Below are 19014 nucleotides of genomic sequence, written 5' to 3' on the forward strand. Positions count from 1 at the left end.
GACAGATCTGGGAGAGGTGCAGCCACTGAGAGGAGGCCACATCTGTTGACCACTCTGTTTTCAGACACGAAGGAAACGTCTTCCAGCAAAGCAGCACTTTGTGACTTGGTTTAAGTCAAATATAGCCAAAATGAGGAAAGCTCATAACGCTTCACATGTGCCTATGGAAAGGCACCTCCAGAGTCCAAACAAACTCTGGTGCATGCTAATGTTATTGGAAGTACAGAAGACCCCCCTTTTATTTCAATTATTCACTTGTCTGAAAATTACAGGGCACATTCCTTTGAATTAGTCACATAAAACGCTTCAATAAAATTGATTTTTGTCAAGTATTTACTCTAAAAATGAAACAAATTTGTTTTCCAATTGGCTATTCAGCCCAAGTCTTTTGGTAGAGAAATTTTTTCCCCTTCTTCTCAGGCCTAAGGTGTAATAAATTTCCAGGATTATAATACATTACAGTAATCAAAAAGAGTAGAGAAAGACAAAATGCAAAGCTTCAGCTGTAGGAAAGACTGGACTTCACTTGTCTAAACTTGAGGTTTACGGTCAGGGTTAGGGTTGAGAGAAGAAAACCTAAAGCTGCAGTCATACTTGGGCTGGAAAGGGGCTGCCAAAGAAGCTGAGGGCTATGAAAAACTTGTTCCCTGAGGACAAGTCTTGGCCTTCTAAAGGGCTTTGGGCAGCCTGTGTACAGCTCAACCCAGGACTAGGGTTAGGCTTATGGTGAATGTTGAAAGAGAGGAAGCCTTAAGTCACAGACATGAGATTTTGTGAATGATCCTCCAAAGTGAACTGGGGGCTGATGTTATAATTTTTCCTCACAGCTTTACTGAGTCTCTGGAGGGCTGGAGACTCTGAAACAGCAAAGCCAAGGAATACAACAATTTAATAATTTACATCACAATACTTTTTTATGTCTGACTGAGAGCTTCTATTGGTGACATTCTGTGTAATTTTTCAGTAGTAGCACTGAATTTGGGATATACTAGGTCTGTTTATGGCTCAGAGTAACTGATAACATAATCATTCAATATCTTCTTACCTTTCCACCAAGAATCTTGACTTGCTACCAAACTACCCCCCTGCTGCCCTATGCTCTCTGAACGCACACTGAAATCTAAAGTTTCAGACATTCTAGGAATCTTTCCTGATTCCTTTTTTTCCATTCTCTGAGAAACCTGATCCACCAGAGGGGTGGGAGAGCTTATTGTTTTTTCGTCTGACATCTGGATTTCATTAGCAGACTCATGCGTGCTGAATCAGGAATGGGAGCTCAGAAGAAAGCAGATGAGAGTTAAAATTACATTAATGCTAAAAAAATTGCCCCATTCTCTTCTCCAACTTTGCAAACAAACACGTGAGTCATATTGTGAGCTCAGCATGAACAGTACAGCCATATTAGCTGTACCCACCAAGACTAGATATATGGTAGCTCAAGTAGCTGCAGAGAACACTGTATTTTTACATGTCAACAGGTAAAAAACCCCCAACATATAGTTTCCAGCAGTTTCATGTAAATACCACTACTTTTCAGATTTATAGTGTCTCCCGTCTTCTATTTAAATAAATTCAGTGTAGTACGAAAGGAAATAATTTATCGCAAACCAACCATAAAATTAGAGTGAAGATTTGATGCTTAGGAGAGTGCGGTAAATGATAGCAGCAAGAGAGACAACTCTTTTTAAAAGTTTAACAGCAGTGTTAGCAGTGGTCGAAAAGTCAGACTTATTAATAACCACAGCTTTCATTAACAGAACAACAGCAGTAACTGTCTGTCAGTCCTGTATGTGGTGCTATGCTAACAACCTCTGGATGACTGATATTTGCTAAGGCTGATAGTTGCAGGCATACAGTATCCATCTTTACAACCTGCTTTATCCATCCTCCCCAGTGCAGAAAGACATCTGGCTCCCAGATCCCAAGTGCCATGCTATCTAGAGAGGGATCCCCACCTTATAAGGGCTCTAAGAAGATAAGGAGACACAGAGTATCATTTTTGCCTGGGTCACATAGAGAAAGAAGGATTGACAAGAAGCTTTTGGTCATGTTTTAGAGTATCAGGTACACTTAGGATAAGGAACTTAAAAAAATTACAAAACGGTGAAAATCTGAGAGGGCAGCATGATTACAGACACTGGAGAAAAGCTGAACATGGAAGCCAGGCTTTCACACTCCTCGGCAAGTCACCTCAAGAAAACTTCATACAGCATTGACATAGGCCTCTTGACAGCTTTACCTACATATGTGATGTCCACATGACATCATATAGGATCCAACTGTGTCATATACTTAAATTAGCAGAAAATTGATAGAAATTTTGGGTCACCTACGCAAAACTTACCAGCATGCTGTAAAATCGCATTATGTCTAGTTTTACATGTGTAACAGCACTCTGTGCCACCTCAGGAGATGCGGATATCACCTATCCTGAGAAAGTCAGATGCCCATGAATGATACACAGGTAAATATGTATTTCCCCTGTCACAGACCTCAGAATAGGAACAAGGCCCTGTATTTATATAAGTAACTATCTTCAAGGAAATCTGAAAATTCCTGGGCTTGATTTTCCACTTTCTCATGTTTTGTGCAAACACTTTGACAAGTGGCAAGCGCAGCACAAAAGCCATTGCAACTATTTTGGTGTTGGTTTGCCCTCATGTAAAGTGTGCAGAGAATCTGGTCCAGGGACACCTGACATTGTAGGAAGGCTTTTTTTCATGATTTTTGAGAAAAATTATGAGACAACAGTGCACTTCTGTCATTTAGCTCTACTCTATTAAACCTTCTCAGCTAGGGTTTACAGCAATCTGTTTCCAATTGCAGAGCTCTGACTTGCTCAGAGGCTCACTCTGCTCTTGTGAAGGCTTCTCAGGGGCTCCTTTCCTCGCCCATGCAAGACCCACAGGGCAGCGTTTGGGAGGGCTGAGTGTGCACTTGGGCTGGGTGTTCTTGGCTGCCAGGTGGTGTGGGTAGGCTGGCTCAGGTGGAAGTATTGATTTGTCTGGGCTGTTGCAAAGTCTTAACTATAGCTGCACACCTGCAATGTGGGTTAAAATTAGAAATGGACTTGAAACCAGTATTTCGTATGTGAAACCCTTGAACCTGAGAAATGTTCAGTGTTACTCTGAACTCATGTCCAAAATTATAGCTTGAGACTGCATCAAAGTCTAGTTGAAATGCGTTAGTTTGCAGGGTGAAAAAAGAATTGTTTACAGGGCTCAATAATACAGAAGATCTCAGAAGGTGCTGCCTTACTCCCACGCACCTTTTCTGTACAGTCAGGGAATGAGTTAGAAACAAGGAGTAGCAAGTATCTTATGGAAAAGCAGTTGCAAATCTGAGGATGAACTGGTTTTCAAGATTACATCATTTCCAAAATGACTGCTATTGCTGCTAAAATCCCCCAAAGTTTCAACCTGAGTGCCATATATGGGCTTTATTGCCTTAGCTAATAATCTGGCACTGACTGGGCTCTGAAATAAAAGGCTTATTCTTGTTTTCTCTAGTTACTATAAGAACTTTCTTGCCAAATGAAGGAAACTTGGAAGAAAATTGTCTTAAAAATTTTTTTCTTAATTTTTTTTGGTCTTGAAAAACAAGCCTCTACAAACCTGGGAAATATCTCCTTAAATAACAACCTTCTATCAGTAACGTGACAGATCATTTCTAGTGTAAAATATAAAATGTTAATGAATGCAGTTTACACTAAGTTTATCCTGAGCTTGATGTCTATATGGCTGACATCCATGTATCAGTACAGCACAGAGACTTGCATTCCTGATCCATCCAATGCTGCCTTCTCTTCTGCTTCTCATCTAGCTTGCTCAGCCAGTCTGAAGGATACATACAATCCTACAAGGCATAGATGGCATTAGTTACCTCAGAAAGTCCTTTCACATCTCAGAGTAGACCTTTTTATAGCTATGAAAGGAATCATATCAAAATATATAAGGCTCCTTTTACATTTATTGACATAAGCCCGATACAGTAGAATACCACCAACACATGTGCTATATCAGGGAAATGAAAGAGGGATTAACTTTCATTTAGTGTCTTAATTTCTTAAGGGAAGTGATATAACAGCAGGGAAAGGCAGGACTGACTCGTACATCTTGACAGCAGGAAAATGAGAGGGGCTCCCTGGGCTGAATTTGTGTCCTCACAATCTACAGACTGTCCCGGGACAATCAGAGAAGCAAGGAGGGGCTGAGCTGCCACTGCTGTTGCCAGCAGAAACTGCTGAGCTGCCTTTAGCCATTTGCTCGTGTTCTTCCCTGCTTTTGCTGTTTGCCAGCTTCCTCCTCTGTACAGTAAGCTAAAAGGAAAAGGGAGGGAGAGAAAAGGCGGTTCACGCCCCTGACAGTCACTTTCTCCTCAACAGCCAGAGTGTTTCCTATTTCCGTGACACCACCCCAGGCTCTGCTCAGACCTTGTAGGCCTCCTTTAATTGGGCACAAAGTTTATCGGAAAATGCATTTTTATTTTTGAGAAACGGGGAAATGAGGTTCTCTTAAAACTGGGAAGGAGAGTTGAAGTATTGATACATTTGGCAGATGTGAACATTTTTGGAATTTCAAACCAGAAACCCCAAGATATAAATGTTCATTTTGGGTAAATGAAGTTTTTGAAACATTTCCAAACAAATTCTTCCAAAACAAATCCAAACCATTGCATAGTGCAAAGCTTCCACTTCAGATTTTTGCTTCAACCTTTTTTGCTTTTTCAGCTGAGCAGCTTGCTGAAGCAAATTTTCCTAGCAAAAAATCTTTTAGAAAAAAAAAGTTATTTGATTGATTTTTTAAAATATAGATTAAATGACGCTACCTTTTTACAGGAAGTGTTTGTGTGTGGACATTTTGACAAGTTTTAGGTTTCGGAGGGTCTTTTGTTTCCTGTATTTGATGTTTTAAAAAATGCCCATTTGCTTCTGCTTTTATGTTTTAGCAGTATTGTATTTTTATTTAAAAGCACAGTGAGGAAAGATTGTTGTAGACATTGGAGCCAGGAGACACAGAGATGTTGAAGAGCAGTCATCTCTTACTTCAGAGCATAAAATGTAGTTAATTTTCATAAGTCATATTATCAGTAAATTTGGAGGGGACATTGGGAGGTCACCAAGCCCAACCTCTGCTCAAAGCAGGACCAACACTGAGGTCAGGGCAGGTTTACTAGGACTTTGTCCGGTCAGATCTTGAACGTTTCCAATCATAAATGGAAATTGCACAACCAGTATTTCACACTAAATCAAAATACTTTTATGAAGTGAGAAAACGTGATTCACTTAATCTTCCATTATTCACTTCTTATCAGTGCAAATGAGGAATTGATAAACTACTGTGGTTTGACCCGCTAGTTCTCTCTTTACCTTATCTATAAATCAGCTTGTGGAGGGCTGGAAACCAGACCTTACTTCCCCTCCCAAGAGGGATGTTCTCAGTACTAATTTCCAAGCTAAGCACCTAATTATGGTTTATCAGGAGTTTCACTGCAAACTAAGCTAATACCAAGCTCTTAGTAAATAAAGTTCAGATTTAGACCAATGCATTAGCTGTGTTCAATCCAGTTAAAAGGAGTTTATAAAAGTCTCTCACTGACTTGCACAGGATTTGAGTCTAGTTTGTTGTGCATGGTTTTTAAATATAAGTTATGCACATATAAGATAGTGAATTGTAGTATTAGTTTGCAGATACACAACAGCAGAAACATAAGGCTGGGAGATATTTTGAGATGTTTCTCCTAACTTGTCCCTGGACAGGATCACCAGTGAAAATCCTGATGTATGTTTATCTACACTGTTCTGAAATCCCTCCAATGACCAAGAGCCTTCCCAGGCACTCTACTTTAATGCCTAACAGAAACTGCAGCCTAGCTGAAGTCCAGTACTGGACTCATTAGTTGTGCATATGGAAAATGAACCGTGCCCTCCATGTAAGGCTTTCTACATATTTGCAGATTACTGTGTCTTTTTGTAGGAACAAACAACACTGCTTCTTCAGTCTTTCAACACAAGGCATGTTTCAGAGACCATAAACTACAAATTTTCTCCTCTCCAGTCTACTCTGAATTTCTGTGCTCAACCTGGATCCAGATGAGGCTTTACCAGCGCTGAAACTTTATTCTGTTTAAATGCCAGGTATCCTTATGATTTTACATTCAAACAGTATTCTTTCTTGATACTCACCTTGTTGTCATTTGACTTGAATTTATCTAGATAGAGAATATGCAAACGAGATTCAGAAGTGAATAAAAGGTAGTTGGAAAACCTCAGTGAAATGAAATCACAATCTGTGGCGGATGATCCTCCAACACCTGTCACATAGTCCACTGGTAACTATCATGCAGGACCTGATAGTTATCACTCCAAGGTCACTGCAAAGACCAAGCAAACATTGCCCTATTACAGTATTTGCCTTTATCACCTCTGTTTACATTGCATTTCCCACAGGGAAAAAAATTAGTTTGAACTTGTATCAGTATATAAAGACTGAGCTGCAGCAATAACAGCTTAGTGATGGGCCTGAAGGAGGAGTTTTTGGTTTTGGCTGGTCTTCCAGACTTTTGGGAATGTAATGTCGAGTAGTGTGCTAGACAGGAAAGGGGCACAGACACAGTTTATTAGATATTTCTGTTTTCTTTTTTACTATCTAACTGCTCTTGTTCTGGTATGTTATGGCTCAGTATCTTCTTTCCAAGCACTCAGTTTATCAAACAACTGGACATAATGCCACATACTACAGAAACAGTTTCAAAACTAGTATTTTGGGAACATGCTCTCAAAACAGGGTTCTTTGGATCCCCTCTACTCACGTACAGCTGTCTGAGTTACTTGCCTCTCTGATAAGTGGTTTAAATAATGATATGAACAGCTTATCCAAAATTTCCAAAACACTGCAGAATGGGTATTTTTTGATCTTTTAGACTCTTAAGCAGCTTACATTTCCAGAGGTAGAACAGATGTGACCAAATTATAGCCCACTACCCTTTTGTTACAATATTTCTGAAAGTCTTCATAATAAAAGTAGAAATTATCTGAGAAAATATATCTAGCTAACCTCAGAAACTCTGAAAAAATTTAGCAGAGCTAAGTTCAAGTATATGAGAAAAAAATCCAACAGCCTGCAATGAATTCTCTAGTATGTGTGTTATATCATGGAGTTGTCCAACTGGCTGCATGTGAGAAAAAAAGAATTTAAAAAAAAAATCTAAGCCATGTCCAAATCATCTAAAATAATTTTATGCAGGTTTTGAATGGAAAAATAGGTATAAATGAAAGTAGCATGTTGTGCATAAACAGGACTTTTGAGAGCCTCAGATTGTTCCAGCATGTTGTAATGTGGAAGTTTAGTATGTGCATAGGTACTTACAGAACTACAGTTTCTTACAGGGCGATATTTATGTGAAGAAATGTGCACCACACAAAATGGATTAATGTATCAAAATGTATTGCAAAGCTACAGAAACAAGGAACTGGATATATAGAGGTTATTTTCTGGAGTGCCACATGCAGTTCGAAAACAATTACATATAGCAGAGATTAACACCTTTTCCCTCCTTGTAATACAGGCTATTAGGTTCTCTCTCAGTACTGATCTTACATCAGTGCTACTGCACCAGGGATGAGTTTAGCTTTTGTTTTCTTTTATTATGTGTCCCACACCACACCAGATCAAATGCCAGCAAGTACACTCCGATTAAAAACTACAGTGAAACTTGAAAAAATTGAACCCATACACGGTATCAGATTCCTCTGAGGCTGGGGAGATTGACCCCTTATCCTGTAACTGAGTAAAAATACCAATATTTCACTCAGTTCAATAGAGAAAAGACACATTTATTTGGAGGCCATCACGCAATATCCAAAAGACTACTGTAAAATGTAGCAACTGTCAAAAACTATTATTTTCAGAGTGAATTTTAAGATTTTGCTAAGGTCTATGATCTCCTTTAATTCCAGAGCTCTCTGAAACATCATCTTTAAAAGAAAAACAAATTTCAAGAGATTTGTGTTTGTTTTGCTTCTTAAAAAAGTAAGATCTCTAAGCTAAAACCCAGAAAGGTACTTTTTTTTTTTTTTTTCCATCTTTGTAAAGATGCCAGCTTGGTCCTCATTGCCATCTTAGTCAGCCTTTGGTACCTGGAGACATCACAGCTGTGAATTCCTTGAATGTTGTGGACCTTTGAGATCCTTGCACAACCATAAGGCACAAGACAAATTAGATTAATGTTTCAGGCATGAGAATCGCTCCAGTCTTGCAGCCAAATAGCTGCTTGCTGAGCCAACTCTGCTGCCAAAGATCCACTATATCTGACCACAGGGAGGGAGAGCTTCAGGGCAGCATGATCTGGCAGACCAAGCTATGGACTGAGAAGAAAGGACTAAACTCAGCTTGACACTGATTTCTTCCACATCCTGCACGAAACCACAAAAGCAAATCTATGCAAACTCAAGCAGCCACACCAATTACCTACTGCTGCCCCTGACTTGAATATGTGTTCTAAGGGCACTTCAGTTTTTCAAGATCTGCTTCAAAGATCACTCTTGGCAGTGGAAGACTCCCAGTGTTGGCCACATTAATATGGATCATGCCATGCATTTCAGTAACAGATTTAAAAATGCAGTGCACAAAGAGACTAATACTGTTTCCCATTACACATACGTCTGTGGTAGTATGTCTGTACTTTTATGAGCATGCATATGCATTTTCCTCTGTAAGTATTATGTAAAATTGGGAAACACACTGTGTAACAGTTCTGTATCTCCCAGGGACTGGGCTAAATAGTTTCAGTGCACAGGAATTTGACTGCAGAACTACGGGTGATTTTTGTTGTTGTTGTTGTTGGTTTTTTGCCACCAAGTGTCCATGATGTGAGAGTTCCTTGACTGTGTAGAAATTTACAGGAATTGTTAGAAAGATTTTTTTCAAAGAGCTTGGCACTGGCACAGGTATTTGAATAAAGAGAGGACAGAGATACCAGTAAATGGAACTGGTGCTTGGAAGAAACATAACGTAAGCAGCTTGGAAATTCTGAATACAGAGATGCTTTGCTAGAGCTCCAAGCTTGGACTTGTGTTGTTGCCTTTATTGTCCAAATTAACAACAGGAATGACATAAGCAGTAAATGAGGTCTAGGATCTGTGTCTACACATTTCCTTCCAACAGCAGATTTCTGAAAAGTGGCAAAGGTTCAATCACTCTGCAACATCTCAGAATCTGAACTAGGTGTTAATCATTCACAAATGTCCATATATGCTGCATCTAACACCATATCCCATTATCCTGTACGCCCCATTATCCTATACTTTCTGCAAAAAACATGTATGATAGGTCTGAGTTTAGGCTGATGACATCATGGAAGAGTGGTCACGTCAATATGTGATGTAGAGGAGCGAGATCAATTTTGTATAGGCCACGCATAGTACAAAGGAACTCACTGTTTATATTTTATAGCATTTAAAAACATAGACTACAGTGATAATGAGTGAAAAGTGACAATGCAACTTTTTTTAAAAGATCTTCTCTGAGGATCTACACCAGCTATATAAATAATGTCATAAAGAATCATACATTAAATTATTACTGGCCCAGAACTCATCATTTTTGGTCCCGGTAAGGGGAAGAAGCTCCTGTGGTTATCATGCATGTGTAAGATGTAGGTTGGCACCATACCTTTGAGCACACAAGTATACAAAGCTTTGACAAATCTATCTATATATATTTATAGATCATGCAATCAACCACTAGCCAACTACATAGTAAAAGTACTCTCATTCCTCACCTTCCTTGCTACTTAAAGCAAAATATTTTATTTTTTTATGGCACAGTCAATGATAATGTAAGTGCATCACTATATTAAGGGCAGTGCTTTTAACCTTTATTCTCTACACATTTTTCAGTTCATTCAAGTCAATGAGAATTCTGTATGTGAAAGAACATCAGAGTGGTATGAGTAGGATGTTATTGTCTGAGCCACTGAAACTCACAAATGTAGCTGTGCTATAAAGATGATGCTAAAGGTAACTGCTCTGTTTTTTATAGACATAATAATTGCAACAAACAGTTTTTTTCAAATATAGGCAAATTATGAACTGCAGCCCTAATGTTGCTCTTATTTTTGGTAGTTTCTTTAACAGAAAAAACTCACTTTCTATCACTATAGATGACATAAAATACAAGGTAAAATAATAGAAGTTTGCTAAATCCCTTTTCAATTTCCAGCAGATAATTTTGGACATGATATGGGACAAACTGCAGATACCTGAGGTACTCAAATACTAAAGCTGACAATTTTTGTTTATAATTACTTAACCTCCTGGAATATGATCATCACTTAAGTTATAAATCTAGACTGATACGTGTATTTTCATCAACTTTTACAGCAACAGAAAAAGAAGACATCTTTTCAGTGTTTATATCCTCACTTAATTCTGCTTGTTATAAAGTCCTAAACTTGTTACACAATTTCTTTGCTATGCAGGAAAAACTCCATAAAACCCCCCTTCAAAATGTGTTTCTTATTAGGCAGTTACATAAAAATACCTATGATTTACTGATATGCATTTTGTCTAGATCAGATTAGTTTATCTCTTTCCTCTATCCAGATTTAAGTACTTTAAAAATGCACAGCTACAGCCCTTTATTGGTAGGATTTGCAAAACAAATTTCATTTTTGACAGCACTAGCAAAACTAAGCATCAAAATATAAGCTATTAAGTAGTGCATGTAATGTTCACATTAAGAAATCAGTTATTGTCAAAAGCAGTGGTAACAAATAAGGGTTTTTATGACAAAAGCCTGATCCTGCCATCGGTGGTCCCTTCCTGAGCACAATGTTTTCAACGTTTTCAACATAACTTGTGCAAACAGCGTCATCCTCTTTAGATCTGTCCTCAAATTCAGAAGGAAATGTGTAAATTTCTGTAAATGCTTAACTCTGCTTTTTTTCAAGAAAGCACTTACATGCTGATTAAACCATACAGCAATTGCTTGCTTTAGAAGAAATCGGCAACAGAGCAGAACCAATGTCATATCACCTGTTCCTTAACTAACATCAACTTTGATCTATCGAAATAGATATGTGGACACACAGCAAAAGGCACTGACGAGACCTGTTCTGGGATACCACCATATGTCCATGTAGTCACACATGTGCAAGGAGATGAAAAGCACAAGAGAACATCCATGTGAAGGACAGAGAGTCTGTACACTTTTTGTGAGGAGACTGAGAAAACCTGGCTCAGTTAGTCCTACAGAATGAATGCTGAGAGAGGATATGATTGCAGTCTATTAATACACCCTGAGATAAACACCGGGGAGGGATAAGAACTATTTTAGTGGAGGACAATGTTGGCAGGAGAACAAATGACTATAAGGTGGACATGAGTTACACTCATCCTAGAAATTAGAAGATTTCTAGTTAGGAGAGGACTGAGATTCTGGAGCAGCTTCTCACATCAGCAGTAGCAAGGGAAAAATACTGAAATGTTTCCCAACCAGAATCTGATCAGCTTTGGAAAGGGGCTATATGATATGGCTGCCTGGAACTGTAGGAGACCATATGAGGTGAGTGAGCAGATGCCTCCCTGTCCTGTGTTTCTTCAGTCATTCCTCCCTACCTCATAGGACAGCCACAGAGTACGCCCAGTAGAAAGTCTTTTCATTTCCTGGTTCACAGAGAAATTGAAGACATTGCTAGTTAAATCTTTTTTAAAAAAAATACATAGGATGTGCAGTTTAAGTGAGTTACTGTTCCTACACAATCCCTAATTTGTTTGTATCTCCTGGCTTTCTATTTCTTCATTTTTCACTAAACTTTTTTAATCCCTAGTGCCTCAAACCATAAAAATGCCTATGAAATAAACAATACATTACTGCTCCAACACTGACACATTCACTTGGGACCATCTGTGTGAGCTGCAGCTTGCACGTCCTGATTATCAAGAGACCCGTCGCATTCATCTCCTTTCTCACACTGCACAGCAAAGCACAGTCATCCAACCCCAGATTAGCAGTTTTTCACTCCACCACAAAGTTAGTAGTTCTAGTTTTAGTCCCCTTGTTAAGCAATGTATGCTATTACACTACCTTTACTTTGTTCTGTAACATGCTAAATTAAGTACATTAAACACAGAAGTACACAAACCAGAATATTTTTGATCTTCAGCAAAGAAAATTTCACAGTTGTTTCCTAAAGAAAATTCTTATTCAATATATATTGAAATAATAAGTAAAACTATTTTCAAGTGCCACACCTAAGATTGCAAATGTACTTTAATTCCATAGTTTTCATTAGAATTAAATACAGCTAAAGTAATAAAATTAGTCTATTCGTAACAGCAAGAAGAATTCACTCAGTTAAAGCTCATCTGATATTACACTTGATTTCATGCTGACCTTACTCAGCTGGCAGATGCTCTTCTGCTTGTGTTTTGGCTTATATGTCTGACATCCTCAACTGCAAATTAACTGTAGTTAATTTTACGCAGATTAATTCTGCTGAAAGTGACACAATAAGAGGATAGGAGGTTAAAGTCATAATGAAGTGGATGCTGGTAATGTCCACATCTGTGTTTCTAGAGTATTGGCAACATTTTAATTTCCTTGGGACTCTACATAGGATATTGTTGGAATTCTGGAAGTTAAGCCAGCAACAGAACTGCATCCAGCTGAAACCAGAGAAAATGAAAAAACCTTTATACTGTGGCTTGGAGCCTCAGGAAAAAAAAAAATAAATTGCACATTGGTGAGTGGTTTATACCTCTTTTCTAAGGAAATAAATATTGCCAGCGTTGCCACTACAGAAAAGTTCTAGGAGTCAAAGGCCAATACATCTTGCCAAGTATAGCAAAAATCTTTTATAAGACAGAAGAGATTCTGCACTAGAAATACCTGGAGCTTGTGTTACTGATTCAGAGTTCTCCAGTGTAACAATTTCTTCTCCTTTAGCATATGTAACTTGTTATATTTTTATTAAGTGCTGTTGCCATACTGACTACACGGGGTGCTGCTTGAAAATGTATTTTACACAATCTCTCTGACAGAAAATTTCATAGTAGCCATTTTTAAAGTTTCTAAAATCTACCTACTCATGTGTCTAGATGAATATCTTCTGTAATACTTATCAGGCAAATGAAATAGCTTACTTTTTCCATCTGCATTGTGATAAAGACTAGAATAAAAGAACACATGGCTAGCTTGGCACTTTGTCAAGATATTTCTTCAGTGCTACTCCCACTCAAATTCTGTGTTACTAAATCAGGGAATGGGGAAAATTTTAATGAAGATTTTTCCAGAATATTATATATTCCTTACCTGTGGGCAGTCTTTGATGTAGTGTCCCTTGTTAAAGCAGAGGTGGCATAGGTAGTTAGGAGGTGGCCTCTTGCTGGGTTTTCTGGCTTCTGAAGAAAGGGATAGGTCAGAGAAGTGCTCAGTGAGGGAGCTTAACCCATCCACAATGTTATTAAGTGAGCCATAAGGCGATGCACTCTTGTACAGACTGCTGCTCAGAGCCTGCAAAAGAAAAGAAAAACATGGCATGCAACATAGTACTGTATTTAGGATTGTTCTGAGGCAGATCTGCATAGGAGAAGGATAAAAAGAGCAGGGAAAAAGTAATTTTTCATTAGAAACATGGCTGCATATTTGAGGAGAGCAATATACAGGCCATTAATAAAGAGGTTTCACAAAGGTAGTGCAATGGAGCTGGTCACCCCACTGCTGAGGAAACTATTGAGCTTGCTATGGTTCACTTAGTCCAACCTTTCCACTAAGCAGTGATCACTTTCTTGTGTCTGACCATTCATGGTATGGTTAGATTATGCAGGCAAAAACTGAAAGAACAGCTCACAAAAAATAATGTTTTTGTGTCCAAAACTACTTACTCAAAGAATATTGAAGTCAGGGAAAGGAAAAGAACACCAAGAAAAATGCAAAGTAACTTTTAATTTCTAATCTGGTTAATCAGATAGTCAATATAGAGTCCCATGTTCAAATCATAACAAGAAACATTGAGCTCTACATCTGGTTTGGATTTTCTAAGGGGAACCCTACTGCAATTTAAACATTTCCTGATAAACAATAAATACTTGGGTTTTGTACTTCACCTTAATAGGATCTTCACTCTCTCAATCTGCAAATCTAAATCAGTAGCTCCTAATTTGCCATTCAGTAGTTTTAGAACAGCAGGAAACCCATCAACACCTAAATAGCTATTCTCCCTAATGGAGATAACAAAGATTCATTCTTTAACCTGCTAACATTCAAAAGAAACTCTAGCAGGAGTTTAAAAAGTAAATAACTCTTAAAAACATTAACATAATTATGAATTACTGTAGAAATAGGACCAACTATTGACTGTCCTTTCCACCCTCACATTATGGGACATATTTCACGTGGTGTTTTCATCTTAGGTCTGTAATGCTATGCTTATGTAATTCTCCTGGCATCAGAGAATTACTGCCAGCTTATGGGAAAGTGAGGTAAGAAACGATCCAATCTGTGCCTCTGTGGGGACCTTGTTTTTCAGTGCTATTAAATCCAAATACTTCAGTGGAGTCTTTATATATGTCATATATGTTTTTATGTATCTATACATGTTATACACATATTGAAGACATGCATTGAAACTGATTTAGAGAGTTTGTGAAATAAATCTGAAACGGAAAATACATTTATTTCAGAGACCTCAAACATTCAGGATGTCTGCACACTGAGTGTTTTCCGGCTGACAGTCACACACCAAAAGAATGATACTGAGGCTCTAGGCACAAGTACCTGGATGAGTCCCAGCTATTACTAAATCCCATCCCACTGCAGATGGTGTACACCGTAACAAAAATTCAGCCTGAGATAATCTGCTCCACCCAGTTGCACTACGGTCAAACGAAACACTGACCCCTCTTACAAAACTGAAGTTGGTGCACAGCAGCAGGATCAATTCAAAGGGCCTCAGAGTAGAATCTGATCTCACAGGGGACTTCACGTATGTCCAGGCACTGAAATGCCCATAACTGTACTCCCTGTATGGCACAGTTCTGTGCTGGTTCAGGATGTTGTGGTTGCTGAGAGGAGAATCAGCCACTTTGTTTCAGGGCTTAAAGCTGTAGATTTTAAAAGGAAAAGCTATTTCAAAAACTAATAAAAAAGATTTTAGCTGCTTTAGCCATCAAGGAACCAAAGATACCTCCAATGGTCACTGGAATTTATTGTCTAGGATTTATTGGACGCTATTGGAATGAGAAATTCTTGGCATCAAATTGTTAAAAGGAAGCGGAAGTGCTATTGATGCCAAAATAGTATTAATTAAGAGTCTCCAAGAAATTCTTGTCTCCCTAGGAGCCACTCTCTCTCTTATATACACTTGGAATAGTATAAAATCTTTAAGAGTCCTCTTGCCTTTAAGAGATTTTTAAAGTACTTCATATGCATTACACACATCAGTAACTTTGCAAATTCCTTATTATCTGATTTTTATAGAAGGTTGTATGTATGGACACACAGAACGTGTGAAATCCCAAATTCTTTACCTATTGCCAAAATCTAAAATATCTCCTGGGGACGTAGAATATGTAACTCCCACCTATCAGGAGGTTGTTATTTTTGTCTCCAGGGTTAACTCCGTGACAAAAGAAAATACACCTGTCTGCTGCCTTCAGTGGGCTTTGAATTGGATATATTGCTCACAGTGGTGACTCTTCTAAAATCCTTTACACTGAGCCATTGCCCTCATTAAAAGGGAGAAATCTGGGGATTATTTGAGAAACTGGGTATTATGTAATTCACTCCTCCAACAACTATTCTGGGCACATTTCAGGTCAATACTGTAACATAAGGTGGCCCACTCTGCCAGCAAATCCTTACAAACTTTTGTTTCAACCAGAAACTTTGTCAAAAGGCTGGAATCCCACCAGACTATGGGCTACACTGACACTAAATCATAATCTTAGCAGCCACCACTGGTTCTGTGGCCAAAGTGTGGCACGTGGCTCTAAAAGTGGCCACCTGGTTCAGCTGGCAGTGCATTTGTGCAGTACATGCCAAAGTTGGACATGGCAAAACATCCAGTTTACACATGGCACCACAAAATACTTCCCTATAATCATCTTGAGGCCCAGAGTTAAAAAAGGAAGAAACAAATACATCATCCCAGAAGATGACACTAAAGGAGAAGATGGACATTGCTGATGTCACTGGTACTTTCAAGAACAATGAATTCCTAAAGCAAATTCCTAGACAAACCCAAAATGCAGCCCATCCCTCTGGGTACAGTCAGGCAAACAGCTTCAGCAGTTCCACTTGAAAGCTGCTGTAAAGAGCACCAGCATAGATGGTGCTACATCCTGTTTCTAGCTCTGGAAACCTCCAGTTCGCCATAAGAAGGTGAGGAAATAAGCCATTCCCAAAAGCCAAGTTATATAATAAGGGTGGTAGTGGGAAAGTTCATCCTGGCCCCTGGAATCAAACAGTGAAAGCTTAGGGCATGCAATGAATGTGATGAAATGGTGTTTCAGTCCATTTTGTCTTTCTAGAAGACAAGGGGTGTATGAATAATGCTGAGATACATAAAACAGTTTTGGTTGGTTTTTTTTTCTTGCGTATTTTATTGTGCAGACTAGCAATTCAGCCCTTACTGTCTGCACTGCTGCAAAGGGGATTTCTAAGAAGGGTTTTGAATAAAAATTTTTGAATTAGCATCACACTCAAAGGGGATGTCCAGAGAATGATCAGTGACAGGGAGAATGATGATGGTCTCAGACAGAAAATAGACAGGAAGTTAAAAATGCATTCTGATTCACTGTGGTCTCAAGTGTATTGGTAGACATCTGGGATATGGCAGGGAGATAAATTCCACTGAAAGCAATGACTGCTCTGTGTTCACAGTGCACCACTAGCAAAGCCAACTCTTTAAAAAGTAGACAACAGTACCTCTCAAATGGAGTCTCTATTTTGAGCTCTAACAGGATAGGAAGGATTTGGCAGTGAAAGAGTTAGTGCTCTCAAGGCACCGCTGAAAGACCACACTGCATGTCCTAATTACAAGGCTCATCAGCCCAGCTGCAATGAATTCAGGATTTCCTTATCTTGCTGTACTGGGGGGATGGGGGACCTGACGGTAAAACTTAGAAACTGGTTTGGTGGGAAGTTCCAGCTGATAATGTAAGTTTGTTTATTTGTTTTCCTTCCTACGAAACTTGTTGACTTAGTTAACTGAACTGAAAATCTGGTGTTGTACTTTCCAAAGGTAACCTCTCTGCTCGGTAGATCTTTAAACTGTATCTGTTGCTGGTGTTGGGAAGCAAAGCTTCCTTTGTTATTTGTTTGCTGAGTGTTTCCAGTTAAAGGCTACGTAATCTGTAAAGTTGCAGTGTGGTCCTTTGTGAAAGAGGCAGCTATTGTCTTCTGTAGCTTCCTCACTCTGATTTCCAGTTGGGTAACATATGCAAGTGACTCAAGAGTTCCAGCATCTAACTCACCTCTATGAAATTCCTAGTTAAGTGAATGATTCCTTTGGCTAGGTCCCTGCCTTTCAGAGACAGCTTTTGGGATTGATGTGCCAAGAGGAGGAAAAGGAAACACTGGCTTTATCTCTACAGCTTATTTTTTAGCAGTGGTAAAATGCTGAAAATAAAGACAACAGTACTGTTAGGAATATGAAATGAAACACTTAAGTGAGTGGCAAGTCTTACTTTCCAAATTTTCCGCTGGTATGTATGGCTACTGCTTTAGCTGTAAAGGTATTTTTAACAGGAATCAACCAGAAAGCACGGATAGCACAGTAGCATCTCAATTATGAAACACTGAATTCTGACCAAAGGTGAAAGGATTGCTTATCTACCAGAACAGCTGATATAATAAGCAATGGCAACCTGTTTAAGTGGAAATGGTATCTTCTTATTTGGATTTAAGAAGTGAAGCTTTAGGTATGGACAGGAAAAGCAGAGGCGTACCTGGAAAAATCAGTTTCTACCCCAAGTGCAGTTCGTAACTGCTGGACCCTTAAGGCAATGATAAGGGGTTCGTATCCATTAGTTACCTGAAGCTAGAATGACCTGTGCTGGTTGACATGATTGATAGGCTGTATCTGGCCAGTAGATCTGTTTGATGCTCTTTAAGTTAGTTTGATTTGTGCTCATGGTTCTCTCCATGTCTGTTTTAACTGCACATACTGAAGTGAGGTCCTGTAGCATTTCAACATTCCTATAACTTATTCCAGTTATCAATGTTTCCATAAAATAGTCTGTAATTGAAAAGCAATGAGCAAAGAATTTCTGATGACTTGTTTTTGCTTCAGTATGTTGCCAACCTAATAAAGCAAACAAAAATAAAGCAGTCCTAACTGCCAGAGTTAAGCTTAAGTCACCAGGCACCATGGCTCTTTGAGTTGGCTGCCCTGTCATCAGTGTGGAAAAAGTAAGGTTTTCATATACTGTAAATTGTAAACATTCTCCAGGCTGCATGATGGTAACCAGACTAGGCATGCTAATTATTAGCCCTGCACTGAAATGTCAAAAGGTGCTAAAGTTATCAGCTTGAATTTTCATGAAGTTAAGAACTGAGTGTATCCCTGTGCCGTGTCATGGATAAAACAGTAGGATAGACAAGTCCTCAGTTGCTACTTTCATGTCTGAGGAGAGGGAAATCTGAGCTACCCAAACAGTAATTCCATGGCTTGTACATACTAATAGACAAAATCTGAGGGCCTGTATCTCTCTCTTCTCTCCTAGTGTTCTAAGGTTTGCTTTTCACATGGGGTTTATCCATGGGGCTATGCAGTATGTATGAAACCACAACACTTGCACCTGAGGATGACCACGTGTGCAGATGAGCACTTCAAATCTGTGACTTTTCTGTGCTTCAGCTCTTTATAAGCGGTCAAAACAGTTCCCCGGTTTTGTCCCCAAAGAAAACATCTAATGCAGAACCATAAAATAGAACCATAGAATTGTTTAGGTTGGAAAAGACCTTTAAGATCATCATCAATGTTTATGGCCAACCCCAAATCCTTCTGAAA

General features: G+C 38.8%; 1 protein-coding gene across 1 annotated transcript in view; it reads right to left on the reverse strand.

The window, feature by feature from the left end:
* Window positions 1-19014, reverse strand: part of ZCCHC24 (zinc finger CCHC-type containing 24) — a 107830-nt gene that overhangs the window by 77779 nt on the left and 11037 nt on the right. Inside the window, exon 2 of the mRNA XM_027880301.1 lies at window positions 13314-13514. Within this exon, the coding sequence (XP_027736102.1) occupies window positions 13314-13514 (201 nt within the window). The remainder of the gene's footprint in view (window positions 1-13313; window positions 13515-19014) is intronic.

This window comes from Empidonax traillii, unplaced genomic scaffold, assembly GCF_003031625.1.
Source record: "Empidonax traillii isolate 1590-97213 ecotype Southwest subspecies unplaced genomic scaffold, ASM303162v1 scaffold67:size1865537, whole genome shotgun sequence".
NCBI lineage: Eukaryota > Metazoa > Chordata > Aves > Passeriformes > Tyrannidae > Empidonax > Empidonax traillii.